The 26139-nt window shown below is 47.2% G+C and overlaps 3 protein-coding genes, 1 long non-coding RNA gene and 1 pseudogene across 4 annotated transcripts; 2 read left to right on the top strand and 3 right to left on the bottom strand.

Moving 5' to 3' along the window:
* Nucleotides 1-326: 326 nt before the first annotated feature.
* On the bottom strand, nucleotides 327-869 carry LOC136480550 (uncharacterized mitochondrial protein AtMg00810-like). Its single transcript, XM_066478061.1, has one exon. It carries the CDS (start codon nucleotides 867-869, stop codon nucleotides 327-329), a length of 543 nt encoding a protein of 180 aa, XP_066334158.1.
* Nucleotides 870-2041: 1172 nt separating this feature from the next.
* On the bottom strand, nucleotides 2042-2593 carry LOC136480549 (uncharacterized). The gene has a single exon (XM_066478060.1). It carries the CDS (start codon nucleotides 2591-2593, stop codon nucleotides 2042-2044), a length of 552 nt encoding a protein of 183 aa, XP_066334157.1.
* A 7340-nt stretch (nucleotides 2594-9933) lies between these two features.
* On the top strand, nucleotides 9934-14016 carry LOC136484101 (uncharacterized). Its single transcript, XR_010765763.1, has 4 exons — nucleotides 9934-10128; nucleotides 11630-11693; nucleotides 12210-12261; nucleotides 13758-14016. It is a non-coding gene; the product is annotated as an uncharacterized lncRNA (long non-coding RNA).
* Nucleotides 14017-20811: 6795 nt separating this feature from the next.
* Nucleotides 20812-22136, bottom strand: LOC136480548 (mannose-6-phosphate isomerase 2-like; annotated as a pseudogene).
* Nucleotides 22137-24864: 2728 nt separating this feature from the next.
* Nucleotides 24865-26139, top strand: LOC136484100 (uncharacterized). The gene is made up of 2 exons (XM_066481259.1): nucleotides 24865-25440; nucleotides 25692-26139. The coding sequence occupies exons 1-2, from the start codon at nucleotides 24879-24881 to the stop codon at nucleotides 25733-25735; spliced, it is 606 nt and encodes a 201-aa protein (XP_066337356.1). The 5' UTR covers nucleotides 24865-24878; the 3' UTR covers nucleotides 25736-26139.

Here is a 26139-nt window from a genome sequence, read left to right as displayed (position 1 = left end):
GCCAAGTTTCTCGCGCTGTCGTTCAAGCAAGATGATATCAAAATGCACAAAAGTAAGACAAAACAATAGATCGTTTTGTTGAATTAACCGATATACATAAGATGGGAACCATACACACCCGTTCATCTGAGGTTATTGTTTTCCCGTCGACGTAATGGTACATTGCCCACATTACATAGAACCCACGTTTGTTGTTCACCAATGGCTGTTGTAGGGTATCCATCTCCATATGAAAAACCTCGAATGGGGGCGCCGAGGGCCCATCCATTCCTGTCTTGATACTTTGTCATGTTATAAAGTGTGAAATGCAGTGACGTTAGAATGCGCTATGTGACATTAGAATACGCAATGTCTGGCCTCGTGTGGACTAGGTTGCGTAGACCGCCGATGATGCTCTGGTAGAGTGTTGCATCTACCTTCGCCATAGTACTGGCTTTCGTCAGCTTCAGCCGCTCCTCCATTGGAGTCATGCACGACTTACACTCATCCATGCCACTCCGCTCCAATAGCTTTGAGGCGTACGTGCTCTGACCGAGCGTGAGCGCCTCCTTCCCCTGTCTTACCTCGATGCCGAGGTAGTAGGAGAGCGCACCGAGATCACTCATTCGAAAACGAGCCGCCATCTCGCACTTGAAGCTGTGGATATCCTCTGCACGCGCGTCGGTGACGATCAAGTCGTCTACATACACACCGACGATGAGCTTCTCCTTCCCCCATCGCCTCATGTAGAGCGCGTACTCGGTTGCGCACCTCGTGAACCCAAGCTCTGCCGGAGTGCTTGGCATAGCACCTGGAGTGCTCGGCACCCTAGTTGCAGTGCTCAGCACTACTCCTGGATCGCTCATCATCACTCCCGGAGTGATCGGCATCATTGCAGGAGTGCTCAGCCCTAGTCTTGGAGTGGTCGGCACCACTACAAGATCTCTTGGCTCTGCTACAGGAGTGCTCGGCACTCGCCCTAGAGTGGTCGACACCACAGCAAGACCGCTTGGCACCACTCTTGGAGTGCTCGACACCCCTCCCGGAGTGCTCAGCACTGCCCCAAGAGTGCCTGGCTCTGTTGCTAGAGTGGTCTGCACCTCCTCTCCAGTGTCTCCACCACTGTGGATGACCAAGTGCTCGACGATGAAGGTGCTGGTGAAGCCGCCAGCTTCCCTCGTGCCTAGACTGTTCTAGTCCCGGCCGTCTTCTCGTCGAACACGACGTCACGCGAGACAAGCACCTTGTCTCCATGTGGGTCATAGAGCGGGTACGCCTTGGTACCTTCCACATAGCCTAGGAGCACCATCGGTGTGCTCCTATCCCCCAGCTTGGTGAGGACCGGCTTCGTCTTCCTAACGTGGCCGATGCAGCCGAATGTCTGGAGGAAGGACACGCTTGGCTTGCGCCCATACCAAGCTTCGAATGGCGCCTTGCCTTTCACGGCCTTGGTGGGTGCACGGTTGAGGATGAACACCGTCGTGGTCACCGCCTCACCCCAGAACCTTGCTGGCATGCCCTTGGCCTTCATCATGGATTGAGCCATGCCGACCACCATCTGGTTCCGCCGCTCCACCATGTCATTCTGCTATGGTGAGTACAACATGGTGTGGTGTCGCACCACACGCTGATCCGCGCAGTACACAGTGAACTCTACCGAAGTGAATTCACCGCCGTGATCAGTCCTCAGCACGCGCAGCTTCTTGCCGCTCCCTCCCTTCGCACGTGCCTTGAACTTCTTGATTGTTGCCGCCACCTCATCCTTGCTTGTCAGGAGTTGTAGCCACATATAGCGACTGTAATCATCCACGAGCAGGAGGAAGTACCGCCGACCACCGTTTGTGGCTAGCGTGATTGGCCCACAAAGATCGCTGTGGACGAGCTTGAGAGCATCCGCCGTGTGATACTTGGCCGCCTTTGGGAACGACAACCTCCTCTACTTCCTAACCAAGCAGCTATCACACAGCTCACCTCCGTGCTTGATGTGGGGTAGCCCTCGGACCATCTTCTCCAGCCGACCAAGCGCGTCGAAGCTGAGATGGCCGAACCGGGCATGCCATAGTCATGGCTCCTTAGTGTGCCATGTTGCCAGGCACACCGGCTGCTCCACCTTCAAGTCAAGTAGGTATAGCCAGTTATGGGCCCTCTTCACCTTGGCAAGAAGGCGCTGCTCCGAGACCCTGATCTTGAGGACGCCGTCCTTGATCAGTACCTCGCTACCACGCTCATCCAGCTGGCCAATGCTGATGATGCTTGAACACAACTGTGGGATGTAATATACATCTGTTAGTGCGCGGTGCTCGCTAATCTGACACTTGAAGATGATGGTGTCGCGCCCTCGGATTTCCACCATTGAACCATCACCGAACTTCACCGTGCCGGTCATGTGATCATCGAGCTCGGAGAAGGCTTCCTTGGAGCCCGTCATGTGGTTGCTGATGCCAGAGTCTAGGTACCACCGCTGCTCCTGTCCGCCGCCCAAACGTCCGAGGTCAACTTGGGCACGCGATTCATCGAGGTTGACAGCCTTTAGGCCCTTTCCAGGCCCTTCCACCACCATCACCTCTTCCTTCTCCTCAGCCTCAATGTCGTGCAGTGCACAGAACATCGCCATTAGGATAGTGGCCTCATCATCATCATTAGTTTATGCCAGATGAGCTTCAGCCTTCTTCTCCTGCTTGTGATTTGGGCACTTCTTTGCCCAATGGCCTGTCTTCACGTAGCATCAGCAGGCATTGGGGTCAACCTTCTTCTTCTTCTCTGAAGAAGCCTTGCTGCGGTGCTTGCCATCGCCACCGCGGCTGGAGGAGGCTTCCCCGGAGTTCCTCCGGCAGCCCACTCCTCCTCTGTCAGCAACAGCTTGCCACTGTCCTTCGTTGCTGTGGCCTACTCCATGCGCTCGTCCACCGCCCATAAATGGCCTGTCACATCCTCAATGGTGAGGGTAGACAAGTCCAGCATCGTCTCTATGGAAAGAGCGATCTGGATGTACTTCGTCGACATGGAGTGGAGGTACTTGGAGACCGCCTCTTCTTCGTCGATGGTGACGCCATGGCTCTTCAGCTTGCTGATGAGCGTCTGTAGGCGGAGGGAGAAGTCCTCCACCGATTCACCATCCTTGAACTTGAGGTTGGCGTACTCCTGCTTCAGAAGCTGGGTCGTCGCCTTCTTTGCGCGGTCGGAACCGACGCATATCGCCGCAATGGCCTCCCATGCCTCCTTAGCAGAGCTCTTCGCCTCCAAAGGCTCCCTGTACTCCGATGGCACAGCAGCGAGGATAGCCTCCAGCACTGACATGTCGTCTTCTTCGTTGTCGGTGCCCTTGTCAATAGCATTCCAGAGCCGTCGGGCTCTGAGCTTGACCTTCATGGTCACCAACCACTCGCCATAGTTGGTGCGAGTCAGCGTCGGCCAACTGGTGCCGCTGACCTCCCGCACCGTACGCATAATGACTCCTGTCATGGCTGGGCAGCCACAGCAGCGCCGCTGCTGTCGCCCATCTCCAAACCGTGCATCATCGCCAATGGTTAGTCCAGCGACGACGTTTATATGGCTCTGATACCACTTGTTAGCCCACTAGATCTCCGGTACGAAGTTAGCCGACCACTCACTAGTGTTGCCGAGCACACACTAGCGATGTTGACCACGAACTGTTGTTGGCGACCACATACTTATGACTAGAGGTAGAAGAAGGGAGGGAGAACAGAGCACATACACATATAGCACAAGCACCAGTGTTGGCCGAAACTTTGCAGAGGAGATGGCAAAACTGAACTCGCTCTCTTTACTGAGCTGCAGTGGCCAACTATATACAACTCTATCCATCTAATCCTATTACACAGACATGTCAGGCCGCCATGCTGCTACAATGACTAGATGTGACGGCAAGGCTGACTTTGGCGCCTGCTCCTACTATCGCTATAGTGCGGCAGGTGAGCCATTCGACGCCTGCCCCTGCAGCTGCTACAGTGCAACAACAGGGGGCCCTTTTCGACGCCGCCTGTCCCTGCAGTGCGTTCACACAAGGGGAGCAGCAGATTACTTAACAAGGATCTCCTCTCGGAGAACGTAGAATGGTTCTTGCGCCGGCCTCGTGGACATGGTGTCTCTGCGTACAAATTTTATGGATTGGTGGGTCCGAGAAGTGAGGAAAAAATTCAAAAAACCATTAACTTGCCTACGCATCCAAGAATCAAAAACTCAGCGAAAAGAAACAACTCACCTAGGGATGAGTTTGTTTTCCAAAGGGAAGGGGAAATTACATTAAAACTCGGTACAGTACATCCCAAAATTACATTTGGAAAAACCTGAAATAAACAAGGTATAATAGTCGATCCAAATTCGTCCATCGTCTTCTTTTTCGATGCAGATGATGCTCTAGATGAACATCGCCTTTTTGAACACCGAAACCAGAGTGCAACCCTTATGCTAGATCTAGCGATCAACTCCAAAACATTGGACATACCGCAAGATCCAACGTTCTGGAACTAGTCCAAAATGTATCTAAATCGATGAAATAATATCGATAGTTGCATCGTTGGGAACAATATAGGATGCAGATTCATTACCTTCAATCCTTGATTTCCTCTCCGTGACCATCGACGACAAGATCGATGACCAAGAGAAACCGTCCTCGTTGGGAGTGCCCAGGAGCATCCCTCCTTTGCATATAATGCCACAAATTGACCGCCTGCTGATAAAATCAACACCTGCAATGGCGATCTGGTAGTGGCAAGCACCGAAACCATCACAGGTAACAAGATCCTGACTAAAAATCATATGATTGCGCTGGTGGATTTGTTTGTGCTAAACCCGAAACAAACTAAAACTAAAAACTTGTAGAAAAGAGAGATAGGTCTCCTCTCCTTCTTACCCCCGGCAGACGCACCGGAGAGGAAGAAGAAGAGGAGCCCTAGGTGGAGACGCGGCGACAACGAGGACCTAGGAGCAAGGGTGGTGGCGGATGAGTTGATCCAAGGACAATCTGGTGACTTGCGTGCGACTTTGCGAGCAGACAGCGAGAGGAGCATCTTGCGAGAGAACATGGGGCAGCTGTACGTATTATTGCATTAATATAAATATGGTACACATAAATAAACTATATATATCAAATACGTACAATATATCCACCACACATTGCACCAATCTCGAGGACCAACATCTATGGCTAAAAGATGCCTGCCCGGAAAGGCGGGAAGGCCACCTTCGGAAAAACCGATGCAAACTCCTAATTCAACCCTGGTAGTATCACACGTTCATTCCACACGTACTGGATTCAAAATTTCTTGTAACGACCGCACCCGCTAAATTTCCACGAGGACCCATGCATTAACATTCAGTCCGACCCTTTTCTCATTGCACTGCTCCTTCTCCTTGACGATGATGGCTGTGAGCCTGTGACCTGTGACTTTTCCACGCAGATCTATCCTTGCTTAAGAATTAAGATGCCCCTCGTTAGCCATCAGTGCAAGCTATCCCCTTTGGCGCAAGCCAGCCATGCTTCTCATCCTCCTGCTTATCCTTGGTTTCCCGCCGATAATCGCCGCTGGGCCGTGGCAGATCTGCGGCACCAGCGACTACACGGCCAACAGCACATACCAATTCAACGTCCACAGTCTGTCGTCCTCGCTCCTTACAGTAGGAGGCAGCGACCCAACCGATCTATTCGCCGAAGGCTCCTCAGGTGTCGGCCCAAACATTGCGAATGCCGTGGCGACCTCAGCGCTTCCTCCTGCAGCACCTGTGTCGATGCCGCGTTCAAGGACGCAAGGCAGCTGTCCAGGCTCAGCAAGGATGCGACCATCTTCTATGACATGTGCATCATCCGCTTTTCGGACATGGATCACATCCTTGACATGGACTCCTCTAGCCGTGTCAATACTTCGGCTGCTGCTGTCGACGATGGTGCGCTCATCCTGATAAATCTCAGCTCAGAGCCCATGCTACCCGTTTGGTGGGACGCCAAGAACCAGCAGCAGGCGATCCGAAACTTCACAAAAATTTTCAAGACGATGCTGAGTGACACAGTAGCGCAAGTTCTCTCCACGACGAAGCACTACACTGCAATCCGTGTGGACAAGAATGATGGGAGCACCACCGTTCCATAGCTCTACTGCTTGGCGCAGTGCCCTCCTGACCTGGTTGAAGATATCTGCTACAACTGCATCCACAATTTCGGCGAGCTGGCCACAGCCAACTTCGCCGGGCGGCAAGGGGGACGTATTCTTGGTCTGCGGTGCAGTTTGAGGTACGGTACGAGTAAGTTCTTCGCCGGTGAGCCGACATGGAGCTCAGAGTCCTCGAATGCTCTTGTTCCAAGTCCATCACCATTACCACAGCCTGTCCAGCTGCTACCATCACCAAAACCCAAGAGTATGCAGTCCTTTCCTTTCTTCCCATAGTACTTTTATATACTGACTAAATATGAAGTGAACCGGGATTTCAAAACTTGAAATTCCGACTCCCTTGCCCCTCTGTGATAGTCCCAGGATACCTCAGTTATCACGGGCGTCCCTTCCCAGATGATTACAAAGTCATACAACACATCAAAGTACAAAAGTAAGCCTATTACAATAAACTAGATAGATGCCCTCTGGGCTAAATCAAACAAAACACCGATAATCTAATCGTAGCAGCGAAGCATGACGAGTCTTCAATCCACAGGCATCCTTGAGAGTAGACCGCAAACCAACAACTAATCTCAGAACCACTGCAAGTTAGGAAATCTGTACACCACCAGATGTGTGTAGGCCATGGTCATCACCGATGAGCTTTGGTGGAAATAGAAAATAAAGAGATCTAGTGATCCTAATAGTTTGGCTGTAGTTTGCATCTTTAGCGCGCATGCAGAATAACAACAATAAGTATAGTGTATCTTCTATGATCCCAACCCATTCTCATTTTCACCATCCACTCATCATCATCACAAGTTACCACTCATCATCCCTCACAACACCCTCAATCTCTCAGTCTAGTCGACGAGGCGGCCTCCGCACGCCCCTCGTCTCAACGGACTCAAGCTGGACCGTACTTCAAGGGGAGAGATGCTAGTTAGCTGAACCTTGCACACAAGTAAGTGATTATATCCGAAATCGTGGCTATACATATAGATTATTAACCTCTGTAGAGAGTACACTGTTACCCCACACGAACACCGTCAATGAATCACCATGAACGATGAACACAGCAACCGCAACTAGGCCGACTAACACCAGTCCTGTCCACCAGCCGAAGCGAAGATATATAGACGCCACTATATAAGCTAGGGTCGTGTCATCGAGGTAACACGGAGTAGCCTCCGCCCTCCTGACACTAATTGCACAGGGCCACAGACCGCGTGCCTACTAACTCCCACAGAGACTGTTGGTCGCCTGCACTACTTGGGCAGCGGGCCGTACCCACTTAGGCATGTGGTGTGCACAAAAAGAACCCATGATTTATGGTTGCAACCTACCAAGTCCTTAATTTGGCCAGAGCAAGAACCTTCCACCAAATTGTGTGCCTCAGAGCACTGGACTCACCCCTCAGAGGTGATCTATCCACAAACTCCTTATCCCACTGTCCCTCGGGGATGGCAGTCCCTCCAAGACTCTATGTTCCCGCCACAGGAACTACCCTTGGTGCACTCCGTATACCACAGCAACCTCTCGCTCTAGCCGGTATCTCCAAGAATCAGGTTGAGGGCAAGGAAATATCTCCAGAACTCCTCACATCACCACCACCCAATCGGGATTCACCGCTCCCGTCGTGTATCATACCATATACCTCATGGGATGCCTCGCAGTTAAACCCCCAACCACCATCCACATACCACCAAACCATCACACATCACATATCAAGGCATATATGTAAGTATGATCATGGAGTAAATGCAAGCAAGCAGACAGACATATATAATAGTGCGAGCACGGAGCTGGGTAATCAGGGGAAGTGGTTTCAATCATGGCAAACAGGGCTCAGACAATGGCATGCATCCCATATTCTAGCAAAGGAATAAATATAAAGTGCTAGCATTTCTAGTTTGCAATGCCTAACAGGATTGTCTAAGTAAAGGTGCTGCCATGACACCTGTGGTGTAGAGGAAGTAGTGGTACGTGTCTCCGAAAGTCGATGTAGCTGATCAGCGGGAGTCTCCTTCTCCATCTAAAGCGTCCTTGGATCCATCCGAGCTCGAACCGAGCCAATGTAAGAAAATGCCGAGAACAGCACTAGAAGGTAGATTAGGATTTTAGAAAAAATTATGAAACTGGTTTCAAAATTTTTGGAGCTGCGATGAATTTGCTGTGAATTTTGAAGTTAGGAAGGTGTTCTGAAAACAGGAAAAGGAAAAAGGGCAAGGAATGGATGGGCCTGCATCGGTGGGCTCAGCTAGACTCGGCTGGGCTTCAGGCGTCCAATCGCCTGATGCTGGCCCGACAGCAAGGAAGGAGAGGGGAGCCGAGTTGGTCTGGTTGGCCGGTTTCAGCCCAAGTCGGATGGGCTCCTGGGTTGGCTTGTCCCCTGGGCTTCATGCCCCAATACCGGAGGCACAAGGGGTCGGAGCACCCTGCAGGTGTTCGGCAGTCTGCCCGCTCAGGCTTGGACGTGCGCGCATCCGTGCTCCACTCGGCGGTCGGCATGGCCTGGCGACGGGTTCAGCAGCAGCACGCGGCGGGGCCCTGGTCGCAAAGGCAGCGAGGTAGGGCCGACGATCAGGGCTGCTCACAGCGTGTCGAGTGTGGAAGAAGGCTGCGACGCACTGTGCTCATGCGGCTACAAGGGCATGGCGACCATGGCGTTTTGCATTCAGCAGCTCGGGACTGCAAACGACGGCCGTGACGACGAGACTGAGGTTCGAGCTTGTGCGAGGTGGTGATTTAGTCATGAGGGCGGTAGGACAAGGCCGGCGTCCGTGCGGTGCAAGGTCACGGTCGTGGCGGGGTCACGGCTCCGCCGGCGAAGCAGTGGCAAAGAAAGTAAGGGAAGCGTGAACCTCCGCTTGCACGAGGACTTGTGCAGGTGTCCGTGATCGCGTCGGCGCGTGCGCGTTCCGATGCTTGTGCCGGCGTGCGCGGAAAAAATCAAGAAGGTTTCAAGCAAGTTGCGACGTCGGATGCCTAAAACCCAGACATCTCCGCATGCCTCTACAAGTGATCACATGCGGAGATGTCTGGGTTTTAGGCATCCGACGTCGTAACTTTCTCGAAACATTCTCAATTTTTTATCATAGCCTCTACATGCGATAACACGACGCTCAAACAAGTTTTGTGATTTTCGGACTTCGTTCAGATTTTATATAATTTAAATACACTTTTCCCGCAAGTTGTTCGTCATGTTACGTCAACAAGATGCTCGAAATTTCATGCGAGTTCCTAAATAAGGCCTCAACATACACCAACTATCATTAATATAATTTTTTGAATCACCAAATTCCATTATTTCATGCACCTGCGGTTCAAATTCGAAGTATGCAAAAAAATTCAACGAAACGAAAAAAACTAACAAAATATAAAAAAAAGTCAAAATTGTCCCAAATTTAAACAGTGAGTTTTAAATAATGTGGGAAGGCCTCACAAAAAAAATGAGGCAGAAAAAACAAAAAAAAACAAAAAAAAACAAAAATTCTTCCCCTAGTGCCTTCCCTGGCACTCGGGGAAGAGGCCCTTTCTCGAGTGCCAGGCCAGGGCATTTGAGGAAAACTTAAAAAAAAAAGGCCCAACAGGCCTTATCTAAACCTAACCGGCCACCCCACACCCGCACGCCGCCCGCCAGCCCGCCCGCCCGTACGCGCTACCCCGCCGCCGCCAGCCCCCTCCGCCGCTGCCGCTCGCCGCGCCCGCGCCACCGCCACGCCGCTCGCCGGCCCAGCGCCACCGCGCCCCCACAGCCCCCGCCGCCGCCGCAGCTCACCCCCCGCGCTGCGCGCCCCCGCAGCTAGCCCCCCGCACCGCGCGCCCCAGCAGGCCCCTGCCGGCGTGCCCCCGCAGCCCGAGACGGTGGCACGGCCCCGCCGGCGCGCCCCTGTCCCTGCGCGTCGGGGCCCGTCCGGCCGGCGCGCCCCCTCCCCGGCCCCTGCGGCCGGCCCCGAGGCAAGCCGCCTGGCGCTCCCAGCCCCGGCCCCGTCCAGCAGCGTGTTCTCATCTGCTCGAAGTCGCTTGGCACCAGTTCGAGGTGAGACATCCCTTCATCTTCACATGCTGGGATTCATGTGCTGAAATGGCAAGAGATGTGGGTGCAGCCAAGGGGGCATACAGCCGTAGCGGTCTTATATTCTGTGGCGGTGGCAGAGATCTGTATTATCAAGAGTGTGAGGCGTCATGGAAGACCTAGGGGCATTGCATTCTTGTCTTCATGAAGTCACTAGCACTAGATTGAAATGAGCAATTCCTTCATCTTGGCATGCTATGATACGTGTGCTTAAAATGGCAAGAGTCGTGCCTGCAATGGGGGGGGGGGGGGGGGGGGGCACATTTCCATCCGCAACGGTCATAGATATGGCAGCAGCATTGGAAATCTTTACGATGGAGAGCGCGAGGGTCGGGGACTGAAGACTTAGGGGCACTGTGTTCTTGTTTGCTCAAAGTCCCTAGGCAGTAGTTTGTGGTGAACAATTCCTCATCTTAGCAGCTTCGATAATCTGCCGTGTTCTCAAAATGGCAAGAGAATGGGTACTGGTGTATGTGTCCACACCAGTCATAGATATAGCGGCAGAGATCTGTAGGACCGAGAGTATGAGGCGTCATGGAAGACCTAGGGGCACCATGTCTTCTTGAAGTCACTGGGTGCCAATTTGACATGAGCAATTCCTTCATCTTTGTATGATCGGATTGAATCTGGCCATACCCTTGTGCTGAAAATGACATGGAATCTGGTGTATGCATCCACAGTGGTCATATATATAGCGGCGACCACAATGATGCCATGTACAAGCCAAGTGTTCCTAGAAGTCTTGTTTTTATTTGATATAGTTAAAGTGAAGTATTGTTGTCCTGTTTTAATCTAACATAATTGCTCATGGTTTCATTTTAGTCTTTGTTGTTCTGAATCTACCTTTTCTGAAATTAGAGTTCTCAAATCTAGTTATACTAACTGCATTCTTCTGATATGGAAAATTCCTCCCTGTGGTTTCTAAATAGATTTCAGAAATATATGGAATATGCAATATGAGTTCTGCAATCAAGCCGTCCAGAAATGGCTTGAGCCAGCTTATAGCTTTAAAACATCCTTCACACAGCAGACATGCAGTTCTGATAAGAACTTCTATTTTTGAACTTGCTCGTGAGGGAGAAAACATTTTGCATTTTTACTTGAGAACTTAATATTGTGTCAAAGGCCTTATTGATTATTGAGGATTTACATTATTTGAAGGGACCTTTGAGTTGTCGAGTTTACCACCTTGAGGAAGATAACACTTCTTTTTTTTTACTTTTTCACCCGCTTTCTAATTTTTTTGTGGCAACAATACTCAGTGCTACCTCCGTTACAAAAAAAAAAATTGCTAGTTTGCTAAATCAAACTATCTTATAAGTCAATGAGGCCTGCCTGACAGGCCGGGCTTCAGTTGTACCCATGATATTAGTTTTGTGCATTCCAGATATGCCTTCTCAACTTATCATCATCGGTTATCATATCCATTTTTCCTCTGATTATTATTACCTTTGCTGATAACCAGGGAGGAAGCCTCTGCAAGGTCTCCAGCTTGAGTTTGAGGTCAAGTCAGCTCATGATGGTGCATGGTATGAATACATATGTATCTCATACTACTTTTGTTGTTCCCTCTTTACAGTGATGTATTATTGTAATTTATGCCTAGGTAAAGATGCATTCACTTGCTGAGTGATTAGGCTAGTTAGTAGATTAACTTTACTATCATCCATGTTGCATAACTTGAGGAGGCTGCCCAATGGCCCAAGTTAAAGAATATCTGGAAGTAACTAGGTGGTCCCTCATGGAAAGAAATGGTTTTTTTTTCTGAAAGCATTGGAGGAACTTATATACTTGTATCCATACAAAAGGTTTTAAACAAATGAATAGGAAGTTATGATAAGAGTGCTTGTCTAAAGTTATTTGTTACATGTGGTGTGTGACACTTTAGTGGCACACTAACAGAGCCATACGTATATCTGTGAATTCATCCACTGTAAGTTTATAAGCACTTTCGTTGGCAGTGGCGGAAGTGGTCTATGCTCTGTCCTTGACTTCAAACTAAAACAATTTTATTCTTACATGTGTGGCGATCTTATATGTTGCAGGTATGATGTTGGTGCCTTTCTGTCACATAGGTGGTTGAAATCTAGCGACCTGGTAATGAACTTGGACTTTCATTTAATATTACTGAAGTCTCTATATGATAAAGATATTTGAAGTAGTACTTTACAAAACCAGTATTCCAACAGTGAAATTATATATCATTCTGTTGTTGGCTCTCTTCGTACACTATGATTGCATTTGAAAGGAGATCTGCAGTAAGAAATTCTAGAGATGATCTGCTTCATTAGTTCTACTTGTTGTGTTCAAACACGCCCATTTTATGGTCTCCTAGTTGACTGCGCAACTGAAGTCCAAAGCATACTTGGAATGTTTCAGATTTGAGATAGGGTCTGCAAGCTGTTAAGGATAGATGCTGCAGGATGTGGTAGGACTAGGAGGCCAGAGGCCAGTAACTAGAGGCAAGGCAACACTAGGATGGAGTTAATCCATATTCTTAATCTTGGGTACAAGATAATTGGGAGTTTATAGAAATCTTGTCTTGGGAATAGGTCTTTCCTTTTTTCCAATTGCAAATCGCTTTTCTACCCCCACTCATTAAACCTTACAAGCATGGCTTCGAACTTTATGGAAACTATTTTGTCCAGTAGTGAACCACCATGTCTAGCTAGCAGAACCGTGCCACTATTTTGAATTCCATCTATTATTAATCTATACGACGGAGACATTTCCATACCATAGTCACGGGGGTCAGGGATGTCATCTAAAAATCAAGGGACGTCATCCAAAATCAGGGTTGGGGTCGAAAAGTTCTACATCCCAAAACTGCCTAGATCATTGCTCCACAGGAGAACAACATGGATCCAAAGGTCTGAGTTGAGTAATAGGAGATGCGGTTTTCAGTTGCTGAGACAAGCGTGACAACCAGAGTTGAAGAGGACTATACCAGCAGCAGCGGGGGACAGGACTATGCGACTTAGGGAGAAGCAACAGCCGAGTCAAAATTAAGCATTCTCAAATGAAATTGGGAGCACAAAAGTGAAGCTGATACCATGAGCAATCGATATTACTAATGCCCAGTGTGAGATTTTGGATACAAGTGGTTGATTTGTGGCTTGTGGCATTATGTTGCTGCTTCAGTAGAGAGAAATAGAAGCAAGTTAGGAGGAGGAAGGTGGCTACATGCATGATCGTGACTCAATTTATCATCTTCTTATTTTGTGCTCTTATATTACTTTTTTTGAGCTTTTACAACTACATATACCTGGCTCATATCAAGGCTCATCCACCCAATTATCAACTTAGATTGTTTGGGCCCTCTCATTACGGACTACCCGGCCCCTTTTGACATAAATTTTTGGATTATTTGGATCCATGTCATTACAATTTTTGCGCTTCTGAGATACAACTATATTACTATTCACCTATATGGAAACTTGCCACTACAGTTATTCTTGTATCCGATCCATGCAATTTTCTACACATCAAACGACACCAGGCCTACATGCAGATCGTCGTAATTTTCAACTTTTCTTTACACTCCTTACATTTTTATCTTGTCACTCACGTGCAATCGCCTCTCTTTTTTGCAGCATCAATCGTGGGCGGCGTCGAACCATGTCGAAGGGTCGCCGGCATCGCACGTCGGGCCATCCCCACCTGGACCGTCGCCGGGATCGCACGCTGGGGCGTCCCATCCCTCATAGTCGCCGTGAGCCGCCTTCGGAGTCGTTTTTATGTATTGAACTTGTGAACTTGGAATAGTGTGTACTTTTGAACGTGTGGTTTGTAATATATTGTGGATTTCGGACAAATTTGGTTGTTTGTGATATATAAATGTGGTTTGTGACATATTGGTGTTGATTTGTGGTTTGTGATATATATATATATGCTTTGTTGTTTACATGGAAAAGCAAAAAACAAAAAAAAAAGAATTTTAGAGGTGGCTTCCCCAAGTGTTTGTGCTGTGGCACTCGGGAAAGAGGGATTTTTAAAAAAAAACAAATTTCTTTGTCGAGTGCCTAAGCTGCGGCACTCGGCAAAGAGTATTTAAAAAAATTCAAAAATCTTTCCCGAGTGTTGCACTCGGAGAAGAAAAAAAAAGAAAACGGCGTCGACCGTCAGCCAACAGCGTCAAGTCTTCCCCGAGTGCCAGCACGGCACTCGGCAAAGTCTTCCCCGAGTGCACGATTTTCGACACTCGGGGAAGACACCTTTCCCGTGGGAGGATTAGCCGGAGGCTTTTCCCTGAGGGTTGCACTCGGGGAAGCCTTCCCCGAGTGCAACCGGGCCTTTTCCAAGTGCAACTGGCACTCGGGGATTGGACCAGAAGCGGGCTTGGATGGGCTCGGTTCCGCTCCCGTGGTTCCGGCTTGGCATCGCGGTTGCGGCGAGTGAAAGCGACGGCGCGACTCCAGGCCGGCTATGCCATGGAGGACGGGGGGTGTGGCTTCTGTGCAACTCACAGAACACAGCACGAAGGCCGATTCAGACAGGATCGACGATAGAGAGGGGAAAAGGTGGAGACTTGGAAAGGATGGGCTCACCGATGGCTGGCCGGTGGCACAGGAGGCAAGGCCGTGGCGTCGCGGCACGACTCGGCGTTGAGACGAGGTCGAGCGGTGACGGTGGCGGTCGGCGTTCGCTGCGGCTTGTTTGGGCTTCTGCTCGGCGCGCGGCGAGGGTCGCAGGGGAGGGCTGCTACCGCTGCGCCGATCCGCGGCAAGCCTGGGGACTCCGCGTCGGCGCCATGGCCACGTCCTCGGCTTCTCGCGCTCCCGTGCCGTCGACGGCAGTAGAGTGGCGAGGAGAAGGGCGAGGCAGAGAGGAGGAAGAGCGAGGCAAGGGAAAGAGAGGGAGCGTCTGTGGTGGCGAGTCTGGGGAATGCCGAGGGAGGCGGCCGGCTTGGGGGTTTTCTAGCCCCGGCGCTAGGGCTCCAGTTGAGGGCACCGGCGTCCGTTCCGTGGATGTGACGGCCGGCGCGACGTGGCGTGCATTCGGAGCTCGGAGTGGTTGGCCGGGCTCGGAAGCTTCGAGAAGGCATGTCGGGCTCCAGTGCGGTCAAGGGCGCGGTCTCGGGCGCACCCGGCAATCGCGGCGCGGGGTGCGCCCTGGGGGCGGGCCCGTGCTGGCGTCGGCACCCGAGGGCGAGCGTCGAGCGGTTCAGGCGTTCGGCTTCATCCGGGCGGAAAACAGAGGAGCGCGGTCGTACGGAGGTAGGAGACGACGCTATTTCTGACGGGGGCGACGGAAAGGAGCAACGGCGGTAAACGTTTGGATGGCAACTGGTCTCTGCCCTGTGGGTCCCCCTGGTTACGGCTTCGACTCCTGCTCGTGCCGCGTGCGTGAGTGCGGCGGACGCGGCGCTTCCACGCCCGTATGCAGCGGACGTGATGGGCATAGAAGAGGAGCCAGCTACGTGCTGGTCCTGGGCCGGAAGCGGAGAGAATTCGGGTGCTTAGGCGGCTTCGTACTGGGCCGGTGGGAGCTCGGCGGGGCCTGGGACAAGGCAAGGCCGAGCCAGGCCGGCTGGGCTAGATGGGGAGGAGGGAAGGCGGGCCTGGCTTGGTTTCTGGGCCGCGGGCAGAGGGGGTTGGGCCATTCGGCAGCAGTGCCCAGGAGCACGAACTGGGCTACAGAGACGAGGGCGAGTTGGGCTTGAGGGGGTCTGCTAGCCAGGAAACTAAGAAAGGATTTTCCTATTTGCCATAGAGTTTGGAGAGAGGGCTACCTCTATGCACAACCAAGAACAAGATCCAAAACACACATGCATCTATAAACTATATGGATGTATCAAGGTTAATTGTAAACTCGGTTGAACAATATGAGAGAGAAAGTTAGGGTTTTTGTTTTAGGAGTATTGAATTGCCATGATGTTGACTTGGTCAACAATAGACAATGGTGTTATTGTTGCAAATTTTTGAAGTCCTAGATTGTGACATCAGGGCTAGAAGGGGAAACGGTTGACTTAAGTTGACCTACCAGCTACATGCAACACACGTTGCAATGAAAATTTTTGAAAGCTCGGATTTTTATATTACACAGCAACACGGGATGTTACAAAATACACTATTACTTTCATTGTCACCATATAGCTTTGCAACCAACTAACTGTTTACACTCAATATATAGCACCTATAGGTAAAGTTGTGGCCATTTCCTTGGTGTTTCTACTACTACTGGTATTGTTTGTCTGCATCATCGGTTTTTTTTCAGAATGCGACGGAACACAAAAGGTCAGCAAATCTACAGAAAACTCTTTCATTTATGAGTGTATAAAGTACATTAACTCGCATCACACTGAGTCTTAATTAGGCAACACGAACACGAATGAAGACACGAACACGAATGAAGACGAAGCACAGATTTTGGGACTAGATGCAAGGAATTCAGAATTAAATATTTATGAATTCTAACAAGTATTAGAGGCCACAGGTAATTTCTATCACTCCAACAGATACAGACGCAACCTTTAGAGCGTGGCTAGCTCCCGGATGTCCGGACGCTAGGTCCTGTCCGAACGCCCGTGCTTGCCCCGCCGGTTGCGCCCACGCCGCATGCTTAATGAGTCTTGTTGCACCTGCCGCCGCTTGCCTCGCTTGTCCCGCAATGCGGCTGTAACTGTGCGTCTGCCCGCGCGCCCCCACATGGTGATGCACATCCCCACGCAAGGTTGTGCTTGCTGCTACGCGTTTCGCTTCATTCCATGCTACGCACCCGTGCATGCAGGTGGAGAACACCCACACCCGTGCCCCCGCATGCTGCCGCGCCCCTCGCTTCGCTTCTGTGCTGCGCGCCCATGGGTGTGCATGCATGTGGGGACCAGATCTACATTTGCAACATCCAGATAAAATACATGCAACATTCAGATGAAACATACATCTGAAACGCATGAAACATATTGCGCCTGCTAATAAAAACACTTACAACATGAAGCCTTGCTGCAACATACGTCTAAAACAGGTAAAACATTTGAAACATACACTTGCAACATATGTGTATAGCCACTGCAACATATGCAACATCCAGATAAAACACTTAAAACATACGTTTGAAACAGATAAAACATTTGAAACATACACTTGCAACATACGTGTATAGCCATTGCAATGTATGAAACATACAGATAAAACATTGCAACATACGTCTGAAACAGATGAAACATTTGAAACATATATTTGCAACATACGTGTATAGCCATTGCAACATATGCAACATCCAGATGAAACACATGCAACATCCAGATGAAACATACATCTAAAACGCATGAAACACAAAGAGCGCGATGCCATGGAGTGGCGGAAAAAATTGGGCTAGCACTCAGCTGGCAACGGCCAACCGTCACGGAAGCAGCAAACGACGCATGCAGGTGTGAGCCCGCGCTCCTGTCACAAAGAGGCAAGCGGACTAGCCGGCCCTGCAACTAGCTAATCTGGTCAGCCAAAGCAGCAACGCACTACAGGCAGCATGCGGCAGGGCAGCTTGGCCTGGCCGTAGACAACATAGAGAGAAAAAAGAGTAGGACGGCAAGCAGCAGCAGGCCTAGGCGCTAGGCAGTAGATGGCCGGCACGACAGGGAGGCTTGCGGCCCTAGGCGCGTGCGGCTAAAGGCCTGGCCGGCTGGTCCAGCCAGCAACAGACGCAGTAGGGAGCCTCTCTCCGTGGTCACGCACATGCACGGTTCCCCACACGCCGCATGCACCGAACGAGTGGCCGCACATGCTCACATGCGCTAGCCTGTAGAAAGAACGGGTGCGGGCCCGCCTGACTCCACACACCACCTCTTTTTTTCTTGGGCATCACACGTGCGGGGTCGGTCCGTCCGTTCATGTGGACACCCTCAACCAAGCATTACCGCAACCTTTAACATGCACGTCCAGGTGGAGTGGAGACCCAGGCTTGAGTCGGCTGAGCCTGGCCTCACACGCACGTACGTATGGATCCTATCATGCACCATAAAATGCTTTTTTCATGTCAAAACATTTTTTATTTGCTAACAAAACTCTGATCAGCTTAAATCTTTTTTTTGAGGGACTGATCAGCTTAAATCTTTGGAGCTCCTCGGAAGGAGAAATCTTTCTCCACGGCCAATCACCACTTTTTAGATATACCCTTATTTAGAAAACCTCCTTTTTACAACCCTTGGTTTTCGAAAAAAAAAATATTTTTTAAAAAAACGTGATTCTAAAAACTCCCCTTGAGAACCCTATTTTATGTCTGTTTTGAGAACCCTTCTCCAAACCATGTTCAGTTCCTGTATAGAGAAGCGAGCCCCTTAAATATTATTTTATTCTTATTTCAATGACCACTATTCAAAACCTTGTTCCACCCTTATGTTGAAAATTCTCTTCAAAAACTTGTTTTATTCTTATTTTAAAAACACCTCTTCCAAACCTTGTCTTATACACACTGATACCCTTGACGGTCTACACATAATGTTGAAACACTACTAGTTTCGACTGAAATTTTTTTATATAGCTACGAATCTCATTGTCCACAGAATGTGTTTTCTTCGGATTAGTTCCATACAAATGTTGTATCATTTTCTTCTATGCAAATTATGCATCTGGAATAATAATATTCAGCAATTTGTTCATCAAATACATGCCTTGTTTCTTCACCTATTTTTTGTCATAATATTTACGAAGCAACAGAAATATGTTTTCAGATACATCACATGTTTGTAGCACTAAGCTTGAAAAAGAAGATCTCAATGATTATTTTTCTTTTCTGGTCATTCAAGTTAATGGGTCATCCAATTGAGGTTTCAAAATTCAAAGTAGTACAGGGATCAAAGGAGCTTCCATCCATAATTTATTTTTTCTCATATTTTTATATATGTCAACTTGTTTTTTATGAACATTAAAGGTATATTCAACTTTGAAGTCAAATACAGATCATTTTAATATCCCAGCAACTCATTTAATTTCGAAATGTAAAATATAGAACTTTAGAAAAATAAAACATGATATACGACAGGATGAACTTATTCTTCATATTTCCTAAACACCAAAGGGTTGTTGAATGAGTTCAAGTTTTTGTATGTTGATGGTCATTACAGGCCAATTCAGGCCATCAACATGACAACAAAGTAAAAGTTAAATCAACATCACAGTAATATTCTGTTTTCAAATAATATGGTTCCATTTGTACATGAAATTATTTGTATGCAGTGGTAAACTTGCAAATTCTTCAAGGAATCAACATTAGAGACAAATAGGACAAAGTAGGAGCACCAGGGGAGTGGCCGACCTAGGTCGCCCAACCTGGCTCCACCTAGGTCGACTGGATTGGCTCTGCCCCTACACGTCACCAATCTGTGTGAGTGGCCAAGAAACACACAATCCATGACATCCACACGTTGAGTTGGTATTGGTCTAATCCAAGGGCCACCATAGACTCATCCAAGGAATGATGTATCCACCACCTGTATCTGAACCATGCCAAGTATGTGAAACTGCCAACTGCCTTGGAGACGCGCTGAGAGCCGAGAAGGATAAAGAGGCAATGCATCCTAGAGTCGGCCGACCCTATAGGGGTCGCTCGACCCCACTTGTCAGCTCCGCCGTGTCAACTCTAGCTAAAAATACCCCCTACCTACAAGTACTATAAATAGGGTTCTTGGTGCCATTTGTCAATCATCTCTCTTATCATAGAAGAAGATCCAAGAAGAATCTAGTAGCCCACTCTTTAGTAATTAGGCTAGTAGTGGGAGTTAGAGTGAATCGAACTCTACTCAGAGTCTAGAAGCAGTCTTTGGAGTCTGGTATAGCTCTTGTACCATTTCCTTCTTGTAAGACTTTCCTCATTTGAATATATTGCTTCTACTTAAGTACTTGTTCAAGTCTTGTTATTCTGAGTACTAATCTTGATCTTTAGTCATACTCTAGTGATACTTGTAATCACTTTGTTTACTATAATTGGCTCTCATAGCATAGGATCTTCATCCCTTAGTGGATCCTCCAGTCGTAGCATCTATAATTAATTTATTCCTCATACTTTTTGAGTCAAATTCCTTTTTTCACGAACATAAAAGGTATATTCAACTTTGAACTCAAATATAGATCCATTTAAGATCCCAGCAGCTCATTTAATTTGTAGATGCAAACTATAGCTCTTCTAGAAAAATAAACAATCCATCTTTCTGAGACACCTTGTTGGTAATCAAGTTCAAGTTCAATGAGAATGCAACGGAGAATGGGCATGTTACATCAACCAATTTAAATTAAACAAAACTAAAACTATGACTCAAATAGAACACCAACAAACATGAATAGTGCTATCATCACGAACTTGATCAACAATGATTGCCAAATTTTTCCTTTCCATCTTAGCAACAAAAGCCTTTACTTCAGAAGGGTTGGATTCTCCAATAGTAAATGGTGAAAGAATGTATGAAAAACATGTGCAGACCTATACAATGCAAAGCTTCCTCTGTAATTCGCTACTTTCTTCTCAGTGTCCTCTAACATTTCAATTTTCTATCTTAACAATGTTTTCCCCATATGTGGTCTCAACTATAAAATCTTTTATATAGCTATCAGCCTCAATGTTGTCTCAACCATAAACTCTTTTATATAGCTATCAACCTCAATGTTCACAGGATGAGTTTCTACAGATTAGATGCATACAAATGATGTTTCATGTTCACGCGAATGATGTTTCATGTTCATCCATGCAGACTAGGCATGAGAAAAAAACAATACTCAGCAGTTAGTTCAACAAATGCATACCTGGTTTCTTCATCGGGCATGAAGCAGATATCACAAGTTTCTAGCCCTAATAAGTTGGATACATCATACATTTCTAGCCCTGAGATTTAAACAGATAATCTCAATGGGTCATTTTTTTCAATCATTCGAGGTCATGATTGGTCATGCAATAGAGGCTTCAAAGGGGTCCATGGATTCATGTATTTGTCATCTGGAGTTAATTCATTACCATAATTTTATAAGTCAAACTGCATTTTTTACCAACAGAAAAGGTATATTTAGCTTTGAACTCAATTACAGATCCATGTGTGATCCTAGCAGCTCATCAGATTTGGAAATGAAATACAAACTTGTAGAAAAATAAACAAGACATGAAGGGATGAACTTATTCTCCATCACTTCTATACACTATGATAACCCACCTAATTAAAACTTCTGAACAAGTGTGGAACATGTGAATTTGTGTGCAACTGGTACAGCTACATATATATGGCAACACCAGAAGCCAATTGCACATCAACTCAGGAAAATGGCACCTTCCTTTGCCTTTTGCATTGTTAGTCATGATGTCTGTTTGCATTTCTCCTTCGCCTGTCATGACGATGAAGATGGATGGACCAGGCACCGAAGACATGGTGACTGATATGCCTAGCTAGAGGTAGCTGTAAGTAGTGGTCAACTTCAAATTTGTCACTAGATGGGGTGTCACGAGTCACATACGGCTATATAGGCATTCCTTGTAGGATTTCCCGAAAGACCTGCATGTACAAAATCATAACCTTATTACTCTAGATATGTGGCATGATGTTTCAGGAAGATATATAAATTACACGTGAAAAGGAACATCATTCATCAGACTATCTTAACTGGACTGATTGTAATCAAATTCCGCATGTTTTGAGCAATCACATTCAATGTCAAATGACAGTAATGGAGAATGGAAACAAATGGAGGGAGTAAAACAATTGACATGATTATATGTCAACATCGAGCAAAAAGTGTTTGCACATCCCTTTATTTCAAAGTTCAACCTGCACGAACAACATTGTCTGAAGTGGCCATGCATTCGATGCACTCCACTGAGAGACATGCGTGAGGTTCATTCGCACTTACATAAAGTACTTCACCAGGATTGAGCTTAACAAAACTAAGGAAGAACACTGCCAGAACACCAACATCTCGTGGGTACTGCTTCTCCAATGACAAAACAAGTTGCTCCTTTGTTAAACTTGTAGCCTGAATACATGGAGAGTATTAGATTAGCCAGAACAAAATTCATTAATTATTTCTTCAAACAAACACTATATTTCTCTCCACTTTATATGAGTCATGCCCTCACCCTGCATTAGAGATGAGCAGTGCCATAAACCACAAGATGGAAGTAGCAGAACAAATGATGTATTTAATTTGGCCCCTGGGAAAGATGATGAAGACAACATGGCACAAAGGACTATTCTATGGAATGTGGCGTAGAAAATTCAGTGAAAATTACACCAGACTATGCTCTTTTGCCCTCCTGCAAACACCTCCCACCCACCAAACTAGCAAACATTTTTCAAGAGCACCGCTGGATGTGATTTGGATAGGACCTGTGTACTAAGGCCCATCAGCTAAGGTGGGTACCATTGGCCACAGGGTATATCCAGAATACTAGAACAGCTTTAGTGGACAGCATAAGTGCATAACTTGTCGTGGAACTAAAGGCCACATAGTCAGAAGTTGAGAAGCTCTCACGAAAGGCCTGCGATTAACCAGCATGTGCATGCTACTTGTTTATAAACCTCTGCGGGCACCATCTCAAAACAAGAATAAAAATGTTCAGAGGATCCACTTGTTTGTTCAACAGTTAATCTGAGTATCTATGCCATTAATTACTGGTATACTCCTATATAACTACCAAATGCTATAATTTGTGATGGATTGGATTAATTAATCGCATAATTCATTCATTCATTTTACTACTACTGCTACTTATATATGCCATTAATTATTGGCATACTGAAACTGACCACACCCATGAGCAGACCCATCGGACTCACCAAACAAACCAACAAATTCAATGCTCGGCATTAGCCAATGCCATCCAAACTCCAAGTCAACATCACCACACATTGGAGAAAAAACAATAGAATTTTTTTGGCCATTAACAACAATACATTGTGTGCCCGAATTTGTTTTATATAGCTACCAATCTCAATGTTCACAAAATGTGCTTTTGCTGATTAGATGCATGCAGATGTTGCATCATTTTCTTCCATGCAAATTTTACATGTGGAATAATAGTTTCATCAATTTGTTCTTCAAATACATGCCTTTCTTCACATATCTTTTGATCAAGACATTTACAAAGCAACAGAAATATGTTTTTAGGTACAACACACTTTTCTAGAACAGCGAGTGAACAGAGAATCTCGATCGTTTTTTTCTTTTCGAATCATTCAAGTTCACAATGAGTCATGCAATTGGTGCTTGGTAAGGATCAAAGGACTTTGCAACAAGTCAACTTCCTTTTTTCAAGAACACAAATTCTGCTTTGAACTCAAATACAAAGATCATTTAATTTACAATGGTAAAATACAGCTTTTTTATTGAACACCCCATTGATTGTTGTTATTGATCATCTTCAAGCATAGAGAGAAAGGACACATTACAGACATGAATAGTGATAACATCACGAACTTGTTCAACAATGGCTACCAAAGCTTTTATTTTCTTCTTACTAAAATTTCCTTAAAAATTCCCTACTTTCTTTTTATTTTTCTTTGAAATTCCCTACTTTCTTCTCAGTTTCCTTCAACATCTTAAATTTCAATCTCAACAATGTTGTCACATCTCAAATTTCTATCTGAACAATGTTGTCCCTAATTGTGGACTATATAAAGTTGGAACACTGGTCTCGACTGTAAACTCTTCTATATAGCTATCAATCTCAATGTTCACGGAAGTATTTCTTCTGATTAGATGCATACAAATGTTGTTTCATGTTCATCCATGCAGTGCTAATCAAATGCAAGCTAATGTTGTTTCATGCGTTCATCTATGTAGACTCGGCATGATGAGGAATAACTTGCTCAGAATAGTTCATCAAATGCATGCCTAGTTTCTTTGTTAAGTGTATATCAAGGCCCATATAGCCCATGTGGCTCTCTATATATATATGGCCATCTCCACTAATTGAGACATCTTCTGTCATTTCTAAGGTTAGTTACATGGTACCAGAGCCATGGATTAGGGCTGGGATTAGAGCTAATCAAAAAAATTTTTAATCCCCCCACGATCCAATCCCTATCAGGCCGTCGTCGCGGTTGTCTCCCCCAGGCCGTCATCGCGGTCTATCGCTCCATGCCGTCCGCGCGGCCCTTCGCCACCCGTGCGACCGTCGCCGCACCGTACCTACGCACCCGTCTGCCTACGACGTTCGCGCCCGTGCGCGGTGCGCCCGTGAAGTCCCGTGGCCATCCGCCCGCGAAGTCCGCGCGGTCCGCACGGTCGTCCGCCTCTTCAGCGCACTCGTCTACGTCCCACATCGTCCGATCTCCTCCGGATCGCACAGCAGAGGAAACAGAGGACTTCTGCTTCTGCAACGGTGGTGACTGATCCCTACTTTAGTCTCCCTGTTGGTTCGCTGTCAGTCTCCCTGTTGGTTAGCGGTCAGTATCCTTTCCAACCATGTCAACATCACAAATCAATGCCATTGTTATCAACATCACTTTAGATGGTCAGAACTATCCAGAGTGGGCTTTTTGTGTTGAGACTGCATTAAGGGGTGTTGGTTTTTATTTTCATCTGACTGATGATCCGCCTGCTCGTAACCCTGATGGTAGTAATGCTGCTGCTATTAAAACCTAGGAAATCAATGATGGAAAAGTGATGGCAGCCATAGTCAATAGTGTTAAGCAAACTATGATCATGAGTCTTCGTAAGTTTAAAAGAGCGAAGCCCATGTGGTCTTATTTGAAGCAATGATATGTTCAAGAGAGTGGTGCTCTTCAGCATACTCTTATGCAACAACTTCATGTCATTGAACAGAAAGATATGTCCATTGATGAGTACTACTCCGCTTTTGATCGTTTGATGGGTTCTTTGATCTCCATGGTACCTCAATGCACAGCTACAGAGAATTGTACAGCACTTACTTTCATTGAGCAGTTCCTTACATACAGATTTGTTATGGGAGTTCGGGCAGAATATGATTCCATTCGCACTCGATTGCTTCACAATTCCTCTAATCTCACTATGGCACAGGCCTTGGCTGATTTACTTGCAAAAGAAACACGTCTTCAGTCCCTGTCTACTTCTTCTGTGTCTGTGCCTCATATTGTGTTGGCAGCCTCGCAGAGGTTTGGTGCACCAAAAGGCACCTCTTCAGAGCCTTATAAGCATTGTGGCAGGACTGGTCATCCTCCAGAAAATTGTTTTGTCCAGCACCCACAGAAATTGGCTGAGTTTCGTGCCCGTCGTGCTACCCGTGGTCGTGGTACGGGCTCCACTTCTAGAGGTTCAGTCTTTATTGCTGCAGCCTCACCTGTCAGTGCTTCCTCGACGTCTTGGGTTCTTGATTCAGGCGCTTCTTTCCATGTGACATCTGATCAGTCCCACTTGGTTGCTTGCAAGTCAGTCACGGATGGTGCTTCTGTTCAGACTGCCGATGGTACATCCTGTCACATCACTCACTAGGGTTCTCTTTGCAATTCTCATTTTTCTATACCTGATGTTTCTCTTGTACCTCAGTTGAACATGAATCTTCTATCAGTAGGCCAAATTACTGATCAAAATTGCTTTGTTGGATTTGATGACTCATCTTGTTTCATCCAGGATCGTCGAAGCGGGACTGTGATTGGGACTGGCCATCGCCGTAAAGGTGCTCCTAGCCTCTACGTTTTGGACACCTTGCGCCTTCCTTCTTCAGCCACATCCACGTCTCGTGTGTCATCTGCTGCATCTTCATCCACCTCGTCCTTCGCCAAGTGGCATCACCGTCTTGGTCATTTATGTGGGTCCCGTTTGTCAACATTAATAAATAAAGGTTGTCTAGGTCATGCATCTGTCGAGTCTAGTTTCCATTGTAAAGGTTGCAAGCTTGGAAAGCAAATACAACTTCCATATTCATCTAGTGTTTCACATTCTGCTAGGCCTTTTGATCTTATTCATTCAGATGTATGGGGTCCCGCACCTTTTGCTACAAAGGGTGGTCATAAATATTATGTTATTTTCATTGATGATCATTCCCGTTATACTTGGATTTATTTCATGAAACATCGCT

Source organism: Miscanthus floridulus, chromosome 9 (assembly GCF_019320115.1).
Source record: "Miscanthus floridulus cultivar M001 chromosome 9, ASM1932011v1, whole genome shotgun sequence".
NCBI lineage: Eukaryota > Viridiplantae > Streptophyta > Magnoliopsida > Poales > Poaceae > Miscanthus > Miscanthus floridulus.
This window is presented reverse-complemented; position numbering and strand designations above follow the sequence as displayed.

Bases quoted from the DNA above. Each gene is read 5' to 3' on its own strand.
- LOC136480550 (XM_066478061.1), bottom strand. From the start codon at position 869: ATGCCGATCACTCCGGGAGTGATGATGAGCGATCCAGGAGTAGTGCTG.
- LOC136480549 (XM_066478060.1), bottom strand. From the start codon at position 2,593: ATGGCGATGTTCTGTGCACTGCACGACATTGAGGCTGAGGAGAAGGAA.
- LOC136484100 (XM_066481259.1), top strand. From the start codon at position 24,879: ATGCAACAACTTCATGTCATTGAACAGAAAGATATGTCCATTGATGAG. The intron at 25,441-25,691 runs GCGCTTCTTTCC...TGTTTCATCCAG, and splicing joins GTCTTGGGTTCTTGATTCAG to GATCGTCGAAGCGGGACTGT.